Source organism: Ctenopharyngodon idella, chromosome 5, assembly GCF_019924925.1.
Source record: "Ctenopharyngodon idella isolate HZGC_01 chromosome 5, HZGC01, whole genome shotgun sequence".
In the NCBI taxonomy this organism is placed as follows: Eukaryota; Metazoa; Chordata; class Actinopteri; order Cypriniformes; family Xenocyprididae; genus Ctenopharyngodon; species Ctenopharyngodon idella.
Window position 1 is genome coordinate 22,412,300 of NC_067224.1, and position 25,122 is coordinate 22,437,421.

Consider the following 25,122-nt stretch of genomic DNA (forward strand, 5'->3'; position numbering starts at 1 on the left):
TAGGTCTGTTTAGCACATTTTTATTTTTTATGATCAAACAATAATTGGCAGACCCCCTGCTGAAGATCCCTGCTTTGAAGCAAGTTAATCCACTCGGCAGCCATCTCAGTGACACCTCCAGGCAGCTTTTTTTATTATTATAGGACCAGCACAGCTAATACCAAAAACTCAAAAATGTTAAAGATTATGTTTAAAGACCCCCTGTGGTGAAAAGTTTTTAATGTTGTTTATATGTCTATGTGGTGTTTTTAATATGCTTTAAGACAAACCATGTGCTAATTCATAAGTCAACACCAATGTTGAGTATTTTCTCCTTAAACCTGCAGTGAAAAAAGACTGGTTGCTGACTAAAATTGCTGGTGTCTGTGACATCACAAACTACCTTGTAACCAATCACGTCAACGTGCCGGCGGGCTTTAGCAGATCATTAACAGCGAATTAGCAGGGGAGTCTCGAGAGAAGCCAGGTTAGCCCGGTATATTTTTCTGTTGATTTGAAAAATCGTGTAGATTTAGCAATATGGCGGGTGTATATTACGATGTTATGATGAACTATATCCCTTTCTCCACTGATGTTCTGAGTTGTTCAAAGAGTTTGTAAGGATGCTGATTGTTAGAAGGCAACTGTCTGACTCTGACATGGCGACCAGGAACATGGTTTGTGTAACATTAGCAACACATTATTAGCTGTTTGATAATGTAGTCAAGTAAAAGGCTATCATATTAATTACAGTTATGTGTTCGATGTTGTAAAGAGTGATACCATTGTGCAGCGTTTACCTCAGTAAGTTGACCGAGTGGATCTCTGAGGTGCTAATTTGCATATTCATAGATCCGCGTATAATAAATGAGGCAAGGGTGTAAAGTTACATTCAAGCTATTTTAAGGCATGAAGAATTTTTTTCACAGGAAAAAACTTTTTGGTGAACAAAGATGAGTTTTAAGGGATAAAATCATTGACTACAAGGGGACTTTAATAATGGGTGCCCAATCCTGTTCCTGAAGATCTACCTTCCTGCAAAGTTCAGCTCGAGCCCTGATCAAACACAATCGAACTATCTAATTAAGATCTTCAGGAGCACTTGATAATTACAGACAGGTGTGTTGGATCAGGGTTGGATTTGAACTCTGCAGGTAGATCTCCAGGAACAGGACTGGTCACCCCTGAATACACTACTGTGCAAAGTTTAGGGTCTGTAAGATTTTTTCCCTTATGCTCACCAAGCCTACAAATTTTATTTGATGAAAAATCTAGTAAAAACAGCAATATTGTGAAAAAGTATTACAATTTAAAGTAACTGCTGTCCATTTTAATTGTGGAGACCATGATCATTTTTCTTTGATGACTAAAAAAAAAAAAAAGTTCAAAAGAACAACATTTATTTTAAATATTAAACATTAGTTATTTTAAATAACTTTTTTGAAACATTATTAATGTCTTTATTGACCATTTTGTTCTTTCAAGAAAAATAAAAAGGATTTTGAGCATCCCCATGAGTCATGACCACCCACTGAAATACAGTCTATATGACTGTCACTATGTATGAAATAGAAGTAATGTTTCACCATTGCCCCTCTGCAGTTTAGTCAGCAAAACTCATTAAATAATACTGTATGAGATATCAAGTTTCAATTTCTCTCTCCCTCTTTTCCTTCCCACCCTTTCATCTTGGCAAATGTATCTCTTTTTGTTGAGTTTTTAATTTAGGCCAATTTGCTTAGAAGTTTTTATAATCAAATCAGAAGTGTGACGGATTGGTTTGTTGCAGAGTTTAAAACAGTTTGTTGTTTGCAGTTTAGAAAACACACTGATCTTCAGAAGTGAGACAATGAAGCGTGTCAAATATATTCACCAAACTAAACACATTGCCTGCCCGTGTCCTTCTTTCTGGCACTCAAAGATGAAAGAGGGACAACAACTCCATGAGTTCTTGAAGCTTTACGAGTCATAGTTAGCCTATGTTCTATCATGTGAGAAGAGTCATATAATGTTATTTTAGAAAGATTTTGTAAAGGTCATGCTCTGTTTTACCTAAGCTCTCTTCCTTGTTTGTTACTATGGTTCCTAATCAGTTTCACACCTGTTCCTTAATTTGTTAATTATCATTCAATGTGAATATAAGCCCTAATTTTTTCCAGTTCTGTGTTCGTCGTCATCAATGTTCAATGTGTAGATGCTTTGTTGATTCTCTGTGTTCATTAAAGACTCTAGTAGCTATCCCATTCCTCCTGTGTCTCGTTTTTCATTAGATTACGCTACACAGCATATTTGTGACAGATATTTTTAATATAAAGCAAATGGGAAAAGGAATAAAGCATAAATTTAGAATGTTTGCTAAAATTTCACAATAGTCCTCAGGGGAAACAAGCCATAAATAAAGTGAAAAGGATAAAATAAAACTCAAAGAAATAAATTCAGTTTTCAAACCAAATAACACCCAATGATGAAGCACATCCCCTGATATCTACTGATAACACCTACCAACAGCATAAATCTCCTAACACCTATTGATAAAACCCAATAATAACATTCAGCGGATCTGTTCCAGTGCTGTTAGGTATTAAACCCATCTCACATTCATGGGTTTAAGGGTACAAAAGATATTGAAAACCCAGATCTGACAAATAAAACAAATGATGACGGTGAACAGAAAGCCACACTCACACGTCAAGATCATAGAGAAACACTGTGCAAGATTTAACACGACATATTTAGCCTTTAATGTCTTTGTTTATCCTGTAAACAATTCACAAACACATTCAAAGCAACACAGAGAAAAAGAAAGAGAAAATACTCACTGCATTCTTTCGACTCCTGGACCCTTGTTTTCATGAATGCATCAAACAGATGGGGCCAACCACTGTTATCCACTACAACACACACAGATATTTTTGATAATGCCATTTATACATCTGCAGTATTCATATTTCTATATGCAAAAGTGTGTGTTTATGGCAAAATAATGTGCCAATGCCTGCACATTTGCATTAGTGTGTGTGTTTGTGACTGCATTTGTATACAATGTATTCTTTGTGTGAGAGTGCACGTGTGTCTTTGTGCGTTCTTGCCCGCAGTCTTACCGCAGTTCTCTTCATCCGCTCCGTTAGGACAGTCCTGCTGCCCGTTGCAGTGCTGAGGTTGAGGCAAACACACCGACAGATTCCCACACGGAAACTGACCCAATGGACACATATCAGAACCTGAAGAATCTACATGCACACAAACACATGCATGCACTGAAACAAGGTAATGTCAAAGTCTACTCAGATGGGTTTAAGTTTTGACTGGTAAATGAAGTAATTCCTGTCAGTAAATTGAAATACAAAGCAGCATAAAAAAACGTAATATCTAAAGTTTGAGAATATGCCTTCCAGAAATGATCAAATCCACCTGAGAGCTGCATCTCAAACAGTCCTGACTCAATCAGCCAACCAGCAAAACTGATTCATAGATCTCATTACACTGAATGAACCACTTTCCTTGTTTTTAACGTTTAAATCTTGCCTGTTGTGAAGTAATGTGCATTTTTTTTTGTTTGATGTTCACCTTCCAATTCTTTTTTTTTTTTTTTTGCTTTTGTGGATGTGGCATATGAGTGATACATTAGTATACACATATTTAAAGGGAAAATCTACAAATTTAAAAGATAAAAACGTTTAAAAATGTTAAAGTGACAATTCTTATTTTTTTTTATTGAATATGGCAGTATTTATTATAAATGATTGATCTTTTTTTTTTTTTAAATGGACCCTTTTCACATTTCCGTGGCTCTCAGAAGCTTAAGTCTTCATAGTTGGGTAAACTTAGATAACTATAGCGGTGAATGGGAGATGAAATATATCAAATATATTTTTTTGTATTTGCATTTGCTCTAATAGCAAAAGAAAAAATTTGCAATAGTATTTCCACATTTCCCTCGTAACCTTTAATCTAAATAACTTCCCCTCCCTCTTGCAGCAACATCTCTTTTATTTTCTGATGATGTTTATTGGCGCAAAGGTGGAACAACCTCATGACAACCTCAATCACTCACATGAGATTGCAGCAATTGCAAACCACATTGATCCAGTTAATTCCTAAAATCAATGCCTGTGCTACGTTTTTTTCTTGTTCGAGAAGCCATTTCACTTGGACATGCATCACAATATGGAAGGAAAGACAATCAAACTTACATTTCATGCTGACTCACAAAACAGTCATCACAGCCAAAACATCACTCGTGCTCAGGGGTGCACATAACTTTTTTGGTCTGGTTCTCAAGGGTGCACCTGGAGATGTTGCTTGGTACTTACACTTTACACAACACGCTTATCCTAAAAGCTGTCCTCATCACTTTCCGCCTGACTGCTCTCCTCACTATCTTCTTTTCTCTCGAACATGATAGATGATGATAATGATTTTTATTTTATTTTACTAACATTAATGACAGACAACAGCAAGAATATTAGGCTACTGTCACTTTAAGAAGGAAAGCACGGACCGAATAACTGACACATCCGGTTTCTTTCTCAACTGTTCACTTATGACATAAACGAGAAAATGCTTGCCGAGACATGTATTTTGACATAATTTTGTGTATGTGTCCGTTCAAGCGCGAGTAAACGCGAATTAATTCGGTGTTCAGTGCTGTCTGACTGTCTCTCTCTCTCTCTCTCTCTCTCTCTGCGTGCGCGCGTTTCGGGGGGGGTGAGGCTGTGCGCACAGATAACAGACCGCGAGTCCCGATTTTCGCCTCTTCTTTCGCTTTTAAAAACTTTGAATGTGTTAATTGGCGAGACAAAACACGTCCAAATGACAAACTTTCACTCTGTGATGGTTAAATTTAGCAGTTAATACGCGAATCACATGCATGCCGAACCGTTGGACCTTATCTGTACGGATCACGGATTAACTGCGATCCGTTGCACACCTAATAATTAAAGAACACACTTATCATCATGATTGCTATCTTACCAGAGATGGAGAAAAATACTACTCCAGTATGTAAACGTGTCCCTGTGAACCGGTCCTCAAAAATGTTGGTACTCAAAAGCGCTTCCCTCCATGTTTTCTGGTGCGCATCGTTTTTTTTGGTTTTTTTTTTTTACTGCGCATGCGCACCTGCGTACTACTTATTTGCACCCCTGCTCATGCGTTAAAGCTGCACTGTGTAACTTTTTGTGTTCAGATTTTACAAAATGTATATAATGAGCAAGTACATCATGAATCCATTTTCCAAACCGTGTTTTTGTCTTATCCTGTATCACTATGGTACAAATATAATAAGTGTTTATATTCAGACTATTTTAGACCGGTCAGGTCGGCACCGCTGCAGAGTAGCCCAGTATCTGCATGACTCATCATATACATAAACAGAGAGAAGTAGTTCCAGTTACAGTATTCTTTCGCAAGACGCATGCAGTTTTGTTTATTAACCGCTAGAGTGCCAAAAGTTCCATGGTGTTGCTTTAATGTGCAGTAATGATGCCAAACTGAAATGTGTGCTAATGTTGTTGTTGTCCCTTTGGTACTCTTCTGGAGTTCAGAGTTCATGATGCAGGTAGGTCACGTGACTGATGGAAGACTTTGGTTGGTTTGAGGTAACCCTGCCACCACTCGCGTGACCTCTCAGCCTCATGACAGCATCGAAGTGTATGTCTGGAACTGATGGCATAACACCAGCCTGACTGCAGCTATGATGTAACACCTTGGAATGTAAGGTTTGAAGAAGCATGAAATTTTACCTTTTATAATAAACCATTTTCAATATGTGATAACTCTTTACATTTAAACCTCACATACACAATCCCTGCCAATAAACAGGCTTCAAACCAGTGGTACAGTATCTGCTGCTTTCAGTATTAAAACAGCGAGTATACCAGCCAGGATTACTGTATATTGAAAATAAAATTAAAAAGCTCTTGAACTACAATCATGCAAGGAAAATAAATGTAGTTTTTCTGTAAAGCTCTCCAAAAAAAAAACTTGATTCAACTTGATACAAAGCCTAGCGTTCTGCAGGGTACCCAGTCAGATTTTTGTATGTGGACTGAGAAGTTCTATTGAAGCGACTGGGAGATTAAACAGCATTAGGCTCTTCAGGTTTATATGGAATATTTCCATTGAAAAATGTGCAACTGCAGCTGGAGTACAATATAAGCTTTTCTGTCAGTTTGTGACTGAAAAACATGAACTTTGTCTGGATCACATCAGATTGTGGGGGAATTCTTTTTAATTACTGTTATTGAGAATTTTTCAATAAAAATTAAATGTTATCAAGTAATGAATCATTTTAAGTCATGGAGGTTTGCTGAGAATGACTGATCTACAGCATTTTCATTATATGGAGAAAAAAAAAATAATAATAATTGTATAAATAGAATTTTTCAATATTGAAAAAGATGTTTTTAAAGTTGTTAGTTTTTGCTTGCATATTCATCTCTTCATTCACTAATTCACTTCTATGTTACTGTCATTTCTGACACTGAGTCAAAATAAAATTCAATTAGTCATAATCAATCAATAATCAATAGTCATAATCAATTCAAATGGTCATAGTCAACAAGATCCTTTTTATCTCACAATAAGTTTGTTATACCATAGAGGACCTTAGTGTGTCCCTCTCCTCATGACCCAGAATTAGACAACATTCAAGGTTGTATCCCCTGACATCATAACATTGGCATCTTCATTTGCTTTCATTCTTAGCCTCTTTCACAGAAACCTTCTGTCATTGTCCATCCAGCATTCCTTATTCTGCTTTTCATCTACACCATGTTCCAGTCAATGGACTCTCTCTCTTTCTGCCTGCAGGAAGAATATAAAGCAGTGGTTGGTCTAACCTGAAGCCCTGGGGAGCCGCTGTCATGTAGCACAGACACCTCTACACATCCCCATCAATTCTAAGGGTCAGCTGAAATCCTCATTCTCTCTCTCTCTCCATTATGCACACACACACAAACACTTGAATAATCCTCTTGTATGCCTTCCCGATACACTCAGAGCTCTGGCATCCTTATCAGACGGTAAGTCAATCACGTAGATGATAAGTCTGTCTCCACTGAACCACACAAAACCCAATTAGCTCATCTCTCCAGAACCTCAACCTTAACACATGGGCTGTTCAAGAAACTCTTTCCCTCTTGAAATCTCTTAACACCGGCAGACACAAATGCAAAAACACCTGCTCACACATGCACAGTTGATCTGCATAGCCAACTTTACTTAAAAAAAAACAAACAAAAAAAAAACTAAAGAATATGCGTGAGAGAAAAAGAGAAATCTGACTTGCTGTGTGGCTCTGAAACTGAAAGGTATGTTTGTCACACACGCGCGCAGTCCAGTGGCTAAAAATCTCTAGCCTATGATATCTATCATTTTAAGGGAGATAAATTGAATTCAGTGGAACTGTTTAGACCCACTGTCAGAAAGAATGTGGAAAAATGTGGCAATACCCTGAAAGAGACAATGTTATACCTTATCTACCCCTAAAAGGTGCACATTATTATCTTAGAGTAGTTATATGTACCTTTAAGGTACTACTATGAACCATTCAGGAGTAAATAAGATAAAAAGATATCCCCTTTGAAAATATTGCCCCAATGAACCCTAGTGAAATTTTTTTTTAAATACATTTATTTTGTGCTAAGTATACTACAAATACATTTACATATTTATGTGCTAAATAAAAATACCCTGCAATTGTACTTTTGGTATACTAAACTGGTATACTTAAAGTCTGCTAAATTGGAACAAATAATTTTTTACTTAAAGCACTTTAATTGTGTGGAAGTAGTGCTGAGGTCCAACTAAAGATATACTTAAGTATATTTGATTGTGCTAAAGTGGAACTATTGCAAGTATACTCTAGGTACACTTTAAATATCTTGCATTTAAAGACTGAAGTTATACAAAGATCATACAATCCTTATTAATAGTGATGTTAAAACACTTTTTAGGCATACTATTAAGAAATGTGTAGTGTGCAATAAAGAAATACTCCAAATAAAGTTTAATTACAATTTTATATCTGCAAGTCTTTAGTGATATATCAATAAATATGGTAATGGATTTGTAGTATACTTAGTATGAAATAAATGTATTTTAAATAGATTTTGGTATAGGATTATTTTGTTTAGGGAAAAGCTGTTGTACTCCTAAAGGTACAACAGAACTCCCCCCCAAAAAAGTGCCTATACAGCAAATATTGGCCCCAAGGTGACTTTACTATTGTATTCAGTAATATAGGCTGATATATTTAAGATGATAAATTATAGCCACGTGATCATGGTTAACACATTTTTTCTAGCTGGCAAATAAAATAAAATATTTTTTTTAATAAAGCATTTTGCACACAAGCATTTTGTTTTTCTAAAAACAACTTCTGTTTTAAATGATTAGGAATCCTAAATTCATTCTTCTATGGGATATTTCTGTTGATAACTGTTGTCATCATAATATGGCATCTTTTTATGACACTGTCATGTATTTTAAAAATGCCTTTACTGAAAATCTTAATCATGCACACAAACCTCAAGTGAGCTGTGGCACTTCTTTTTGCCGCTATTCAGTACCACACTTCACTTCAGCTTATTTCCACTCATCTCTTTCAACAGTTTGGCTTTAATATATCAGTATATCTTTCTTTCTTTTCACTGCTCAATTCAGCATCTGGGTTGAGGCTAAGAGTTCACCCTGGAATCAGTTTCTTTTGCCATTTAATTGTGTGCATGAGATTATTTTTTATACAGCCACATTCTGTTCGTGAACACACACTTCATACTCCTCTACGCTATACGACTTATTCCTCTATTAAGAATTCATCCTACTTCAAGGCTAATTAATTCGGTTATGCAGTAATTTACGTCAAATGCTGCCATCAATTAAATGACGTTCATGTGTGAGTTTGAGCATTCAAGATAAACAAACATAACTAGAGTGTGTTCTTCAGGTATAAGAAAATACCTCATCAAACAAGATTTCTAAGGACCAGAGAACATAAGTTGCTGTTCTCCAAGGAGAGACTGATTCATGGTTTTAGAAGGTCACCAAAAACCCAAAGGAAAAAGTGAAACATCTACAGATGTATTTAGCATTGATTAACATCCGTGTAATCTTTTAAAAAGAAAAATGAACATGATAATCATGCATAGACATATACTCTGGGGCTGAACTGATATTACAATTATGACCAGTACCAATACACTGATTTTCATGTTATGACCAATATCCAATAAATTAAAATTCTATACTATTTTGTCTAAATACATGAAAAATAAAAAAGAGAAAATTAAAATCAATCATTTTAAGTGCTATTAAAGAGAACTTAGGCATCACAACATTATAATGTACAGTATGAAAATAGATATTTATTGTAAGATCTGAAAAAAGATGAAATTTAACAGTGTTATTAAATGATCAATGTTTTAAAAGATAAAATAAATGTAAAAATAGGAGAAAATGAGCATGAACAATTAAATATCTGATATTGACTGATACCAATAAATTACAAAATATCAGCTAATAATCAATATGGTACTGTACATATATATGCCAACCTTCTGGCATAAATAAGAATACTTTTATTAAGCACGAACAAAACAATGCATGCTAACAGAGGATCTCAACCACCGTGCATGAGGTGAGAGTATCATAGTAGAATGCATATGCCCTCCAATCCTTGGGAATAGTGAATTTTGGATTCATACTTGTGTCTCTCCGTGACCCAAAATATTATAAGTTATGGATCATGAGAGATGCCACAGGTCATATCACGGACTATAAAAACGTGAAAATCTCTTGACAGGTGAATGAATATGGTGTTGCTTTCCAACACCTTGGGGAATTTTGTAGAGTGTGTGCTGTGTGTGTGTTCTTGCATGTGTGTGTCTGTGTTCATCAATCTTCTGACTGTCCTTAATAATTCAACACACCCACTATCTCTCTCTCTCTCTCTCTCTCTCTCACACACACACACACACACACATTTAGCACCTGTCTTTTGAAAAACTATTAGGCCACCTACTGATCTAAAACAGGTTGAATATCACATAATGACACGATGACCAAACAATTACAGCATATGTATCTATGAAAGCTACATGGAAAACTCACACTGACAAAATGCACATACTGTATCACATAATAAAACACACTTTTACAAACGCTAAAACTAAAATTAAACTAAACTGCATATGTGCTGACACAGAAGTGCTAGATAACAGGAGAACCAGCCTTCTATCAACATTTCACAAGAACTTACCTCAATTATAGAAGCATAATGACAGGCATTAATATAAAACCTTTAATTACATTAATTAAACTGTCTCATCAAGACAGGCACATCCTACTGCCTTAAGCTTATTTACATTGGAAAAAGCTCATTATCATATTTATATTCATTTAATCACATTTCTAAAACCATTCATGACATACTCATACTGATAGCGCTTCTTTCAAAAGTGCAACCCATTAACCAACAGAGTGCCTCATTCAAGAGATGATTCATTCTATCATTCATCTGCACATGTATTCATTTACACATTCTTTGAGCAGTTTATATCCGCCACAAACACCACAAAGACAGAATGAAAAACGGAAAGAAGCAAGCAGAGAAAAGAAACGCTTGAGAGAATCTCCTGAGACCACAGACAACCATGCAGTTACCTGCGTTCAGAATGAGAAAGCCATGTGAGATACAGTTAGAGATGAAGAGACAAGGTTAAAAAAAAAAAAAAAAAAAAAACCCCGAAGTGGATCTTACCTGAAAGAAAAGCAAGGGAAAAGGAGAGAGAGGAGAGGAGGAGAGGAGGAAGCATGATGCGTGGTGCTCTGAGAGAGAAGTGAGTGTGTATCTCCTGAGCTGCTGGTTCCAGATCTGAGAAATGGAGAGAGAGAGAGAAAGAGAGAGAGAGAGAGAGAGAGAGAGAGAGCAGCTATATACCACAGACAATACTTGGACATACTCAGTGCCAAACCAGCATGATATCTAACACACACTCACACGTGTGTGCTTGCGTAAGGAAAACCATGTGCTCTGTCTATTATTTAAGGCGTCTTGTTGCAACTTTCCTGTTAAGACTTTGTAGGGCAAGGTACTGAAAACAGAAATGTGTGTCTGTGCATATGTATATTTGTTGATATAAGCAGCAGAAACATGGGGGACGTCTTATACAAATAAAAAATATGTATAAAAATTGTGGTGTTATCTAAAAACTACTATGAAGATCCTTCAGGAATCACTGATTGGAATCACACATTTGTATTTGCAATGTACTGTAAGATAAATTAAAATTACAAAAAGAAATTAATTAATAAATAAAGTATTACAAAAATATTTTTAAAAAATAATAAAAGTAAAGTCAAATAAAGTAAATTAGGTGTGCAAAGAAAGTAGCAAAAAAACAAATAAGTAATATTATTACACAATTAAGAAAGATAAACTAAAGATGAAGAATAAGATGAGTAATCATGAGAGTAAGTTGATCCTCTCAGGATGAGGGTTAAATATCGTTACCAAATTTATTACCAAAGTCACTATTTACTAGAATAAAATAAACATAAGCAGCTACTTCATAGGCATGTATTCAGAAAATACAGAGAAATTTCCCTATACAGACCATGTTATATATATTTTATGCTAATGGAATGCTCTGCCTACTGCTATCAGTCCTTAAAATGTTTCACGAAAGTATTAAAAACGCATCTTTACGTTTTTACGTCATTAAATTCTACTGTGAGAAATGTGCTTTATTAATAAAATGTATTGTTATTGTTGACATTATTACGTTGACTTCATGGTCACAAATGAGAAGTCGTTTATCGTTATGTCTCAATTTCATCTCATGTCATGATGACTCACGATTCTAGCAGCCTTTTTTTAAATATCCACAGCGCCATCTAGAGGAAGCCAGTCAAAAGATACGGGGGCTGCCCTGACGTCACATAACAGTAAAGCGTCATCACCGGGCGACAACAGGACAGTAAACAAGCCTGAAACCAGATATCACGTTCTGTTTTTAGACAGAAAGTAAACGGAGATTAAATATGCCTAAAGTGGTGTCTCGGAGTGTTGTGTGCTCGGACACCCGTGACAGGGAAGAGTATGATGATGGGGAGAAACCCCTGCACGTGTATTACTGTCTGTGTGGCCAGATGGTCCTGGTTCTGGGTGAGTAACATCAGGTTTCAGCAGTTCATGATCGCATCCGAAATTCACTTGAATGTAAACCACCAGCTTAGAGATTAATTTAAGAAATCATCGTGTTACCAGTACTTGACACGATCTCATCCCATCTTGTATTCCAGCGACACGACAAACTTGAACGCTTGCAGCATGAAAATGGGAACGTTTTATATTGATTGTGTGTGCTCGGGGTGCGAATTTGGTGACGTTTCGTTTGTAAACATCGTTTTTTAATGAATATGTTAGTAAATGAATCGTTTTCGTTCAATGCGCCGACTCATTCTTCGTTTGCTGAAATTTTTTCCTTTTAAGCATGTGGCTGTTTTCCTACCATGAAAGAGTCCCCCGAACCTTCGACTGGAAGAAAAGATAGAAATTTTGAATGTGTAATAATCAGTGTTGGGGAAAGTTACTTTTAACAGTAATGCATTACAATATTGCGTTACTCCCTAAAAAAGTAACTAATTGCGTTAGTTACTTTATATGGAAAGTAATGCGTTACGTTACTTTTGTGTTAATTTTTCTCATCTGAGCTGGGCTGGCTGGTTCTATTTTTGGCAAATGTAAAGGCCCGTTCACACCAAAAGTGAAACAAATAAAGAAAGGCTGAAGGAAATGCGAATTCATGCCTGTACAGTAGAGGCCGCAGTTCAAACAACTATGGCCCTGTCCCAAATAGCACACTTCTATGCAATATTTATTCAATGGCTGGCGCGTGTCCGTTAAAGGTGCAATATGTAACATTTTTGTAGTAAAATATCCAAAAACCACTAGGCCAGTGTAATATATTTTGTTCACTTGAGTACTTGCAATATCCTAAATGTTTCCAACTATTTGTAAATCATGAGAAAATTGCAATTTTAACCAAGGCTCCAGGACGTGTGAGGAGTCGCCTGTCAATTGCGTCATACCCGCGTTACCCTTGGTTTTATTTTGTAGAAACCATGGAAACACCAATGACGCTTTAATATATTACACGTTTTAATAGACAAGGGAACAACTGTTTTGACACATTTATAGACAGAAAACTATTTCTTGATTTTTTTTTTTGCGAGTACCATGCTTTACCATGCCTCAGAGAAAAACACTATTTTGTCAAGTAGCTAACATAGCATAATCAGATGCAGCTTTATTTTTTGTTACAGTAATACAGAATTTTCTCCGTCATACAATACGTTTTAAAATGAATTGCATGCCAATTTTTCAACACAAGCCATCAAGCATTTAATATGATATTCTAAAATCTATCTATCTTACTGCAGTGTGCAACAAGTGTCTTACAGCAGCCGCCGAGCGAACGCACAGAGTAACGTTATAACATCATTTTCAACACTCTCAAATGTATCTAAAATGATAAACAGAGCTGTGTTACCTCATACTCATGACCGGAAAAGCGGAAACGGCACCGGCGACCGTGGCATCATAAAAGTTCCGCTGCTCGTGAGGTGTGTGTTGTGCAATCACTCCAGCGGCCTCGTTCAGCTCCCACAACACTCGGTCCTGCTCTGCTTCATACTACAGTAACGTTAATAATCCCATCCATGAACATTATTTCTGCCCGAGTCCTATCCCGATTATTTTCCACCGTCTGTTGAGGTGGAGACCACATGTCCCAAGATTCCGCTCTCAAACTTGGCGTCATCAAGCTACGCCTTTGTTGTGAATAGGCTTCTAGCGACCTCTAGTGAACAGAATTCTTACATACTGTACCTTTAAGTCCACGAGACCGTAGGGTGTCCCATTTGTCAATTTTAGGCTTCAGAAGGGTGCTCACGAGCGCCCTCTTTGCGGCCGATATGGGCCCTCGATGCGCACTTTTGCTGAGTCCGCACTGGTGCGAGCTCCGCGGCAGACTTCTTCCCGACAGTCAAAGCGACGTTATGTCACGAAAGCGCGGACTCATAGGAAGGCCATGAGTGTTTAGGGTGCCATTTGGGACAGGGCCTAAGTGCTGCTATTCTGGAATACAGAAGAATAGGACGCAGGAGTAAATGATTAAATGTATGCTCACACTTAGTCTAGAACTAGTCTAGAATAACCATCATGTTCACGCAGTGTACAGAACATCTCTGCACTTCTGATTTCTCTCAACATGGGGACAGGAGAGGTGTCAGTCAATAAATGAGAAAACAAAGTAACTTGTGTTGCTTGTTTGAAAAAGTAACTCAGATATTTTGCTGTAAATGTTAAAGTAATGCTTTACTTTACTAGTTACTTGAAAAAGTAATCTGATTACGTAACTTGTGTTATTTGTAATGCGTTACCCCAACACTGGTAAAAATGACTAATGAATATACAAAATTAAAATGACATAAAGGCGTTATTGTTGTCATTTTTTTCTTTAGCTTGATACAATTGAAAAAAAAAATTGATAATAGATTTTTTTTTGCCTTAATTTGTGGGGAAATGCTTATGGTGCTTAAACAATCTTTCTGTAGTATCATAGCATACTCAAACATAAAGATTTTAATAAATAATCATAAGATTTATTTCGAATCTGAATGACTCCATGTTTTAGTGAATCGGTTCAGTAAACGATTCAAGGACATAAAGGCAGTCACATGTCGCCACTTACTGGCGTAACGATGTAATATGCTGAAAAGTTCACTGAAAGAATCAGTGACCGAATCTTTCTGGAACTTATTCAAACGATTCGAATCGTTGGGATGAATCAAAACCTTACCAATATTCGGATTTGTCCTCTAACTGTGTTCTCCTCACACTCAGTTGAGTGTGTGAACAGGGAAACGCTTTTAGAGCAGGCAGACTGATATTTCACACAGCAGGGCTTTGTTCCGCTCAGCCTCACTTATGTTGTGAATATTGTAGGATAGGTGTCATTTTATACGTCTGGCACTTTAGAATGTGTTATCCTTTACTTTAGACTGTGGACGTGATATGAGATGCTTAGTTTTTTTGGGCATCCCAGTACAGGAGTGTCGGTGTTGATCTAGAGTCCTGTTCCTGGAACTCTCCTGGATCTGTCCAAACTCTTGCATTTAGCGCATAGTCACTTGTTTTAATGTAAGTATTAATGTATTGAGTAGCCTAGTGGTTAAAGATCTTGGCTGGTAACTGAAATATTGTAGCTTAAAACCCCAGCAAGGGGTAATTGGGACTTCAATACTCAATTCAATACTTTAATAATTGTGGCCTTCACTTCAGTAGTCTTTGTTCACAGGTTTCTCTTCCCTGTTACTACTTAATTGCTTTGTATAAAGTAAATTTTGTTTTATATAATAATTTTCATCTGGTCTAAATAATGGTAATGTGCTGCAGAATGTGATTTATTTTTTTTATATATTTATTCAAAATGTATTATATTTATATTATATATTACATATTAATTAATTATTATATATTATATTCATCATTTCACTTCATGATATCCTGAGGTAAAAATCCCTTTGAGATGTAGTTACGTCATGAATTGATGGTTCATATGGCCTTCAAGTGATTACTGCCTTCTCCAGCACAGTTGTAGGCTTATTCACCTCAGCAAGAGTGTGATAACGAGAAATAACACATTTACTTGAAATGTATTCAGAAGCTGAGGATAATTCACATGCCATTGTTCTGCTTTTCATTTGTCTGGTGTTATTCATGTGATTTCCTTTTGGAAATGAAATGTGTGATTAAACTAGCTCTCTGTTGTATTTATGTTCATTATAATGCTTTCAAAATCAAATGTTATGAAGGTAAATCATTATAAAATCTCCAAACTTGTATGACCTCCTTTCTTTTGTGAAACATAAAAGAAGATATTTTGAGAAATGTGTCAGTGTTTTGATGTCATCAAAACTGTTTGTCATGAGGGTGAGTAAGTGATGACAGAATTACTTTTTTGTTTTGGTGTACTATCCTTTTAAAAAAGTCATATTTATAACTACATTATGATAAATTTCATTGTGTTCAATCGATACAGACTAATATTGCAGACATCTGAATGTTCTAGATGATATCTATGGGAAAAGGTCAGTGAGACCATACTGGTCGATAGGGCATCACTTTTCTGCTTTACAAAAGTCTATAGGTTTTGTCTGTTGGTCCTGCAGTGTGTGTGCTTTGTGTAAGAAGTAAGGAGAAAGATAATTAAGCTCCTGTGTTCCTTTTTAGACTGTCAGATAGAGAAATTACCCATGAGACCACGGGACAAAGCCAGAGTGATTGATGCGGCAAAACACGCCCACAAGTTCTGCAACGTGGAGGAAGATGAGGCTGTGTACTTGAAAAGGTGTGTTTGTGTCTATAAGTTATTAGGTATTGATTAAGGTAGGGATTGATTAAGATTCACTAACAGCTGGATGTTCCTGTGCAGGTCAGAGGGCATCGAAAGACAGTTTCGCAAAAAATGTGGAAAGTAAGTGAGCCTGCATACCCATTTTACAATACCTCACAGCACACACACAACATGCATACAAAATGCACAGTAATTGACAGTGTACACAGTGTGAAGTGTGTCACATACAAGACACAATTATGCATCACTTGATTACAGAAACAATATACTCAGTTATAATCTAAAATTATTACATGCCACAGATCCCTGGAATACTTGATTTTCATTGGACAGTTGCACCATATTGCGGTCAAATGTTTTTTTTTTTTTATTGAGTAATGATCACTAACTGTATTTTGAAAACAATTAATACTTTAATTAATCAAAGATGCATTAAATTGAACAAAACTGATGACAGCAAAGACATTTATAATGTTACAAAAGATTTCTATTTCAAATAAATGCTGTCGAACTTTCTATTTATTAGAGAATCCTGGAAAAAAAAAATGTTTCATAGTTTCCACAAAAATATAAAGTGGCACAACGGTTTTCAGTATGGATAATAATAAGAAATGTTTCTTGAGCACCAAATCACCACATTCAAATCAGCAAATTCAGCTTTGAAACAGAATTAAAGTCCATCAAATATTATATATCAAAAATATTATATTAATATACAACATTTATTTTGAATTTTAATAATATTTGACAATAATTCTGTTTTTTACTGTATTTATGATTAAATAAATGCATAAGAAACTTTCAAAAACATTTAAACAAACATTAAAATCTTACAGACCGCAAACTTTTGAACGGTAGTGTAATAAAATTTAATTCACATTGTTTTATGGATAATGTACAGTCAGATGGTCATTATTGCAAAATAACCACCTTTAGGATGATACAAGATCCTGTTCACTGTGTCAGAGCTTCAAAATCCTGTCCATATCATTTAGCCTCGAAATTTATGACTCGGACATGAAAACCATGTTTTTTTTTTCTTATCATAATATCTCTTGTGCATAAATAAGCTTGTACAACAGTCAGTCCTGAGCTTCATGTCACCATGATGACTCTGCCATGCTGTGGCCCAAGAGAATGACATCGAGGCTTAGAGAATAATTGCACCAACGGGGGTTTGCTTGTAAAATGTGTTAATTATGTGTCATCTCAGCATTTTTAGCAAGTTTTATTCCTCTCTGAGTCAGCTGATCCAACTATTCTCAACCATCAACACTAAAGCTGCGTTCCAGACAAGGTTGGATATGGAAAATCCCAAATTAAATGTCCCACTTCAGACCTCAGTGAGTTCCAGACAATCAGAAGTCACGTTCACATGTTGATGTCACAACGACACAACAAGCGCATACCGTGTTTTTGTGTCAATTATGGCAAAAACAGAATAAAAACAACATAAAATTGCTGTGAAAACAGCTGATGAAAAGCAAAAACGATGTCTAATGTCATTGGAAGCAGGACTTGCTAACATCTTCAAGTGGTACTCACTGCAGAGTCAAATGGATGTCTAATGGGGTGGAGGGATAGAGTTAAGGTAGTGTTAGGGTGTGGTTGTATATCCTAGCTCCACCCATTAGGCCCAAATTACATTCTCTCCTCCTTACTGGACATCTAGTGAGGAGGAGCTACATGTAAGCTCCACCCATTTGCTCTGCAGTGAGCAGCCTCTCGACATCTTGGAAGTGACGTCAAATGACACGTCTCACTGAGGTCGGGGTTGGTCGGTGTATCCCGATTGAATGTCCGACTTTGAGTGGCGTTCCAGACATTATTTCCAAGAATGAGGTGGGAAAAATCCAAATTCCGAGCTGTCTGGAATGCTGCACAAGTTTCATACTGAAACTTATCATACTGTTAACAGATTATTAGAGCATTCACACTGCACACCGCGGCAGCACATGGCAGGAGCAGAGCAGAAGCGGTAGTACCGCGATCATTTCACCGCCGAGTCTTTTTTTGCAGGGGCGCATTAAGGTAACCAAACCCCCCCACCCCAGATAAAACATTTTTTTTAGCTTCCTGCCAATTATTTATGTACAAATTTATATTGTCAATAAAATTTACAGCACTGTATGTATGCTGCGTAAAAATGGGTCAAATAAAGGTGAATATTTAAATTCACTCTTTGCCAGTAGGTGGCGCATGTGAAATGGCAGAATTATAGCAGTTACATATACAAAGCAGCGATATGCTTATAAACACTACATCAGTGTTTCTCAACCCATTTTTTTTTTTGCCATTGCACAGTTTTGATAAGTCATGATCAGGCCCAGCTCCAGCTTTGAGATGTTCCTGGTGGGCCCAGAGTTTCAACATTATTTTATTTTTTCCCTGTAACAAAATTTATTTTATAACAAAAGAGGCAGGTCTTGAAAGGGACTCTCTATATTTACAGGTCTCAATGCTAAGGTTCATTCTGGTTCAGATTTTTACTTGCCCTGCAAAAATTTTCACACGTGACAGTCAGACTGGATGATAGAATGGATGATACTCGTCCTGTATTTGCAGTACACAAGCAGCAGTTCAGCTGCGCACGACAAAAGCTGTTAGTGTGAAAGCACAACGGGCGCACGCTGCTCCCGCTCTTCATAAGCACACCTTCTGCGCTGCCTCCTGCTTGCGCATCCAGTATGAAACGTGCGTAAGAGTCAACACTTGATGTATTCTCATACGTCAACACCAGGTTTGGGAAATCTGCAGCGGTTGTTTTTTGATCTTAATAACCATGTTTCAACTGTTTTTGTGTGTGTGTGTAGGTGTGGTCTTCTCTTGTTTTATCAGCATCAGATGAAGAGCACTCCAGCGACGTTTATTGTGGATGGAGCGCTGGTGAAGTTCGGCCAGGGATTTGGCAACACAAGCGTATACAGCCAGAAACAAGAGGCACCAAAGAAAGTCAGGGTAAGACACTACATTTTTATTTGAAAAGATGTAAGAGAATTACAGGATATAAGGTCAGTTTGTGTCATATGCATGTGTGTGTCTTGAAGGTTATGATGACAAAGCGCACCAAAGACATGGGCAAGTTCAGCTCAGTTACTGTTTCGACGATTGATGAAGAAGAGGAAGAGATTGAAGCGGTAAGTTTAAGTTCATCAGCTGCCCATCAGGCCTGACTCATCCTTTACATCATATCTCTTTGTTAAAGAGCTGTGATTGATTGTGATTGGTTTATCCTACAGCGGGAGGTGGCGGACTCTTATGCCCAGAATGCCAAAGTGATTGAGAAACAGCTGGAGAGGAAAGGAATGAGCAAGAGACGACTTCAGGAACTGGTAAGCACACACACAGGGAGATGAAAGAAGAGGCGATGTGCATTCATGCTTGAGGCAGATTGAAACTTTAATAAAGTCTGCACAGCTAATGAATTTAATGTTAAAGATGACAGAGACCCCCTCACACACACACACACACACACTATCTTAATCTTATTTACCTTGGCAGCTCTTTAAAGTGTGTTGGTTAAGCAGCTGAAGGCTTGTATTTAATTATCTTAAAGAGTGTGGAGATAAGCATACAAGTCACACTGGAAACACACACACATTAGACCAGTGGTTCTCAAACTGTGGGGGAACAGAGTTATAAAAAGGAGGAACTCTGCAAGGCTATGGGATAGTGTAGTAGAGTCAGCAGATTGTTATGCCAATGAAACCTCTGAGACAAGATCCCACTTGCCACTAGCTGCTTGCCACATAAGTAAATAGTTGAACACAAAACATTGATTTGACATTTTATTATCTCTGTACAACTAGCAGTACCCGCTTGAGCGATCTGTTATCAGTTACAGACGGCTGAATAGTGCGATTGAAGAATCAGAATTGAGTATTGCTGGGAGCTGTGTAAAAATATAAGTGAATGATCCATGGTTCTGCACTAAGCATGGACATGTTTGTGAAAGGACTGCCAGTGCCAGGTAACCGTAAAGCAGACAATGAATCTACTTCAAACTCAAGTGTCTACACCAGATGCAACAGGGGGACGTGACAAAAGCAAATCGAACCCATTATAATCAATGATGCTGTCTACAATGGATCTGATGTGACTTGACAAATTTCCCACAGTAAACTGATGCCTCGTTCTATTTCTGACATACTCCAAGCGCTCCCACAAGTTCTGACACAAAGGACAAATGGATTTGTAACTTTCACTTTGACGTGTCCAGTGTGGACAGCCTCACCAAACTGTGTCTAGTGTAGACACAGTGTTTTAAAGACAAGAATATATGATGAGGCATATCTATACCTTGGATTCACTAGTACAATGGTGAGTAATGAAGAGAGCCCACAGTGTGTTGCGTGCCTCAAAATATTAGTTTCCGAATCAGAAAAAAAAAGCACAAGCGTGGTTACTCAAGAGAGAAATCGCAGATAATTAGCAAACTTAAGATGCTGTGGAGACATTACACTTCACATCCCGATGTCACGTGTCTTTACAGGATCTTTACAGGATGTGTGTGAATGCACGCACAGATTCCAGAAAATCACTGGCAGTGTGAATGAACCAAAATCAAACAATCCCGGGACAAATATCCATGCATTTTCCGGAATCTTTTTGTGAAAGGGGCTTTAGAGACAAAGAGAAGCTCATTGAAGTTGATTAGTTGTAGTACTGTATTAATTACAATGTTTCAAAAAAATCCTATAGGATTTTGCAAGTGATGTCATGTCTGAGAGTGTTTTTATGTGGGTGCATGTTGGTGGAGGGGTTTAAATATTTTCTCTACAAAAGGGGGGCCGGCAGAAAAAGTTTGGGAACCGCTACATTAGACCAATCTGAAGCCAGGTCATAAGCAAAGATTGAGGCTCTTTTTCACCTGATATTACACACACATATTTATATATATTTTTGATATATTTTTACTAGAGGGTGCAGGTCACTATAGTTCATTTATGTAAGTGAGGATAGTAAAATAAAGTAAACTGTGACGTACAGTGCTCAGCATAAATGAGTACACTCCCTTTGAAAAGTAACATTTTAAACAATATCTCAATGAACACAAAAACAATTTCCAAACTGTTGACAAGACTAAGTTTTATATAACATCTGTTTAACTTATAACATGAAAGTAAGGTTAATAATATAACTTAGAGAACAAAATTTCCAGTTTTACTCAAATTAGGGTGATACAAAAATGAGTACACCCCACTGAAAGTCTCTGGAACAAAGCTAAATTTTAGACTACAAATGTCTAATTTAACAAGAATTCAACCACAGTTGAGTCTTATTATTCATTACACAGGTATCCAGCAGACAGTTGACTATAAAAGGGTGTTAAAACCCCTTCCCATTTCATGCTGTCAGCAGTGGCACCACATGGAAGAGAAATGTCACAAGACCTGAGAAAGAAAATAATTTCTTTACACCAGAAAGGTGAAGGCTACAAGAAGATCAGCAAAGCTTTATTTATCAGTCAGTATACTGTAGCAAAAGTGGTACAAAAAATTTTAAAAAAAAGATGGAAGTGCAACCATCTCACAGAGACGTCCAGGTCGTCCACAGAAGTTAACACCTGGACAGGAGCGTCTTCTGATGAGAAGGGTTGAAGAAAATCGGCATGCAAGTTCACTGCAGTTATCTAAAGAAGTAGAAAGCCAAACTGGGGTGACTATTTCCCGTGACACAATACGGCGTACACTGCAGAGGAATGGCATGCATGGATGCCGTCCACGAAAGAAGCCTTTCCTAAAGCCCAGGCACAAAAAAGCCGCCTAGATTTTGCCAGGGCCCATGCTGACAAAGATGAAGACTACTGGGACTCTATACTCTGGAGTGATGAGACCAATATAAATGTTTTTGGAACTGATGGCTTCAAAACTGTATGGCGTCGCAAAGGTGAGGAATATAAAGAAAAAGGCATGGTGCCTACAGTGAAACATGGTGGTGGCAGTGTCCTTATGTGGGGCTGCATGAGTGCTGCTGGTGTCGGGGAGCTGCATTTCATTGATGGCATCATGAATTCACAGATGTACTGCTCTATACTGAAAGAGAAGATGCTACCATCACTCCATGCCCTTGGTCGTCGTGCACTTTTCCAACATGACAATGACCCTAAACACACATCTAAGGCCGCTGTTGGATTTCTGAAGAAGAACAGGGTGAAAGTGATTCAGTGGCTCCTGATCTGAACCCAATCAAACACCTATGGGGAATTCTGAAGAGACAAGTTTAGCATCACTCTCCATCCAGTATCCAGTCTCTAAAAGAGGTCATTCTTAAAGAATGGAAAAAGATAGATGTTGCAAAATGTCGCCAACTTGTTCATTCCATGCCTAGAAGACTTGGTGCTGTCATTAAAAATCATGGAGGTCATACAAAGTACTAGATGTAGTAGTTTTTGTTGTGGGGTGTACTCATTTTTGCATCACCCTTATTTGAGTAAAACTGAAAAATGTGTAATCTAAGTTATATTATTAACCTTACTTTCATGTTATAAGTTAAACAGATGTTATATTAATCTTAGTCTTGTCAACATTTTGGAAATTGTTTTTGTGTTCATTGAGATATTGTTTAAAATGTTACTTTTCAAAGGGGGTGTACTCATTTACGCTGAGCACTGTATTATACTCAAACATTCTTCATACAGTGGACTACCAGTAAAACTGATAAAAATTTGGAACCAAAAATTATTCAGACACTTTGACCTGACCATGTTTTGCTTTTGTGTTATCTGACATAATTAAGATTATTTTTTTTCTGACACAGTTTAAGTCTGAGATCTTGTCATATTTTATTACTATTTTTTTTAAACTATAGTGAATAAACTGTATTAATGAATAAAAAGTTCAGGGTGTCTGAATACATTTTGGTTTGACTGTATATATATATATATATATATATACACATGTAATCAAACACATTTTTAAAAAAATTAAACATTTAATTACACAACCATTTTTAACATTGATAATTATTAGAAATGTTTCTTGAGCAGCAAATCAGCATATTAGAATGATTTCTGAAGGATCATGTGACACTGAAGACTGGAGTAATGACATCACAGGAATAAATTGCCTTTTAAAATATTCAAATAGAAAATTATTTTAAATTGTAATAATATTTTACAATATTACTGTTTTACTGAATTTTGATCAAATAAATGCAGCTTTGGTGAGCATAAGTTCTTTAAAAAAAAAAAAAAAAAAAAATGTACATGTATATGGGCTGCAGGGTGTCAGCAGGGACTTCCCTGTTCCCATTCAGTTTGAAACACTGCTGCGCAGACACAAAAAAACTCATAAATCAAGTCCACTTGAGCTGTAGAACTGCACTCTGAGAATTTCTAGACATGATACTAAAACTACAGCTGAGAGGAGCAGAGACAATTTTGCAGATGTAGGCAAGAGTATGACTGTGGGAGATGTTGAGTTTTGCAAATGCACACACCAAGAAAACACCTGAGCTCACACAAGCTCTGCTTATGTGATCTGTGTATGAATGAGATTCTTAAAAAAAAAAAAAAAAGAAAAGAAAAGAATGATAGTTGCTTACAATACTCTATGTATAATATGCGAATGGTAATGCTACCAGACATTTACCATCTATAAAACCACAAAGAAAAATTCATGTGTCATAAATGGGTGCATGTGTTCTCATGACTGATCTGAGTGCTGTTTCTCTCCACACAGGCGGAACTCGAGGCTAAGAAAGCCAAGATGAAGGGAACTCTCATCGACAACCAGTTCAAATGAAGATGGTGTAAATGAGAGAGAGAGAGCAAATGAATGTGTTGTCTGCATGTAGCTGCTGGAAAGTATGTGTATATTTGTTCAGTTGTGTATGTCTGAAGGGAATAGGGGCTGAGGTATTGTTTTTTTATTTCTTATTTTGTTTCACTATTTTTAATTACAGCATTTAATTTGTTTAAGTGTTTGAATTGTAAAACATGCTATTCTTTATTAAACTACAACCAACTGAATGCCATTATGTCAGCTGCCAAAATCATCTTTTTATCAACCATACATGTGCATTGTTTGTGGGACTTCAGTTTTTCAAACATATTGATTGTATGTAACTGTCCATAAATTCCCACTGCGCTATAATTTCAGAGCTACGGTGTTTGTGACATGTTTGCAATATTGTTTGTGCGTGCTTGAGTCATGTTGAGTTTTGTGGGCAAGATTGATCAAGCAAATCACTGGAAGTGCCATGTGGACAGAACCTCTTAGAGAATCTCTGAGGAGTGATGATGTGCACCTGTGGGAAGACAGGTGTACTTGTATGGCTGGGCCAGTTTTTCAGCAGTCTTATATGGTCTATGATTAATGATCAGATTCTGGATCAGTGAACAGAACATGAGCTTTATTTCACACCTGCACAGACCCCAGTGTGACATTGTGCTGGCACAGGTGCAGTTAATCGCCCCTCACGCTAGTCAGGCATCACACCAGACCGTCAGAAATGAACCAATGAAGGGCTCAGCCGCTGCTGACATTTGAATTGATTAGGATGTTTTTTTGTTAAATATATATATAAACAACGAGCCTACAGAGGATAAGTGGTTTGGTGCATCATTTGTTTACACACTACATTTGAAATTTTTGTCTTTCCATAATATAATTGGTGTAGCAATAATACAATAACATCTTAATTGTTTAATATATTGTAAATAGGACAAGGAAGAGATGCAAATGAAGGTTGGCTTTAAGACCTCTTAATTAGATGA

The 25,122-nt window shown here is 36.9% G+C and overlaps 2 protein-coding genes across 3 annotated transcripts in view; one reads left to right on the top strand and one right to left on the bottom strand.

Moving 5' to 3' along the window:
• rxfp2l (relaxin family peptide receptor 2, like) overlaps positions 1 to 10,920 on the bottom strand; it is a 38,422-nt gene extending 27,502 nt beyond the window's left edge. Inside the window, exons 1-3 of one of the 2 annotated variants that reach the window (XM_051895542.1) lie at positions 10,742 to 10,920; positions 3,081 to 3,209; positions 2,799 to 2,870 (exon numbers count right to left, since the gene is read on the bottom strand). In XM_051895542.1, the coding sequence (XP_051751502.1) occupies positions 2,799 to 2,870; positions 3,081 to 3,209; positions 10,742 to 10,796 (256 nt within the window). In that variant the 5' untranslated portion in view covers positions 10,797 to 10,920. Of the gene's footprint in view, positions 1 to 2,798; positions 2,871 to 3,080; positions 3,210 to 4,953; positions 5,524 to 10,741 lie in introns of those variants that run through there. The other variant, XM_051895543.1, reaches the window with a different exon arrangement.
• A 993-nt stretch (positions 10,921 to 11,913) lies between these two features.
• steep1 (STING1 ER exit protein 1) lies at positions 11,914 to 24,383 on the top strand. The gene is made up of 7 exons (XM_051895055.1): positions 11,914 to 12,148; positions 16,280 to 16,397; positions 16,482 to 16,523; positions 19,217 to 19,361; positions 19,451 to 19,540; positions 19,643 to 19,735; positions 24,086 to 24,383. The coding sequence occupies exons 1-7, from the start codon at positions 12,025 to 12,027 to the stop codon at positions 24,146 to 24,148; spliced, it is 675 nt and encodes a 224-aa protein (XP_051751015.1). The 5' UTR covers positions 11,914 to 12,024; the 3' UTR covers positions 24,149 to 24,383.
• The last annotated feature ends 739 nt before the right edge of the window (positions 24,384 to 25,122 follow it).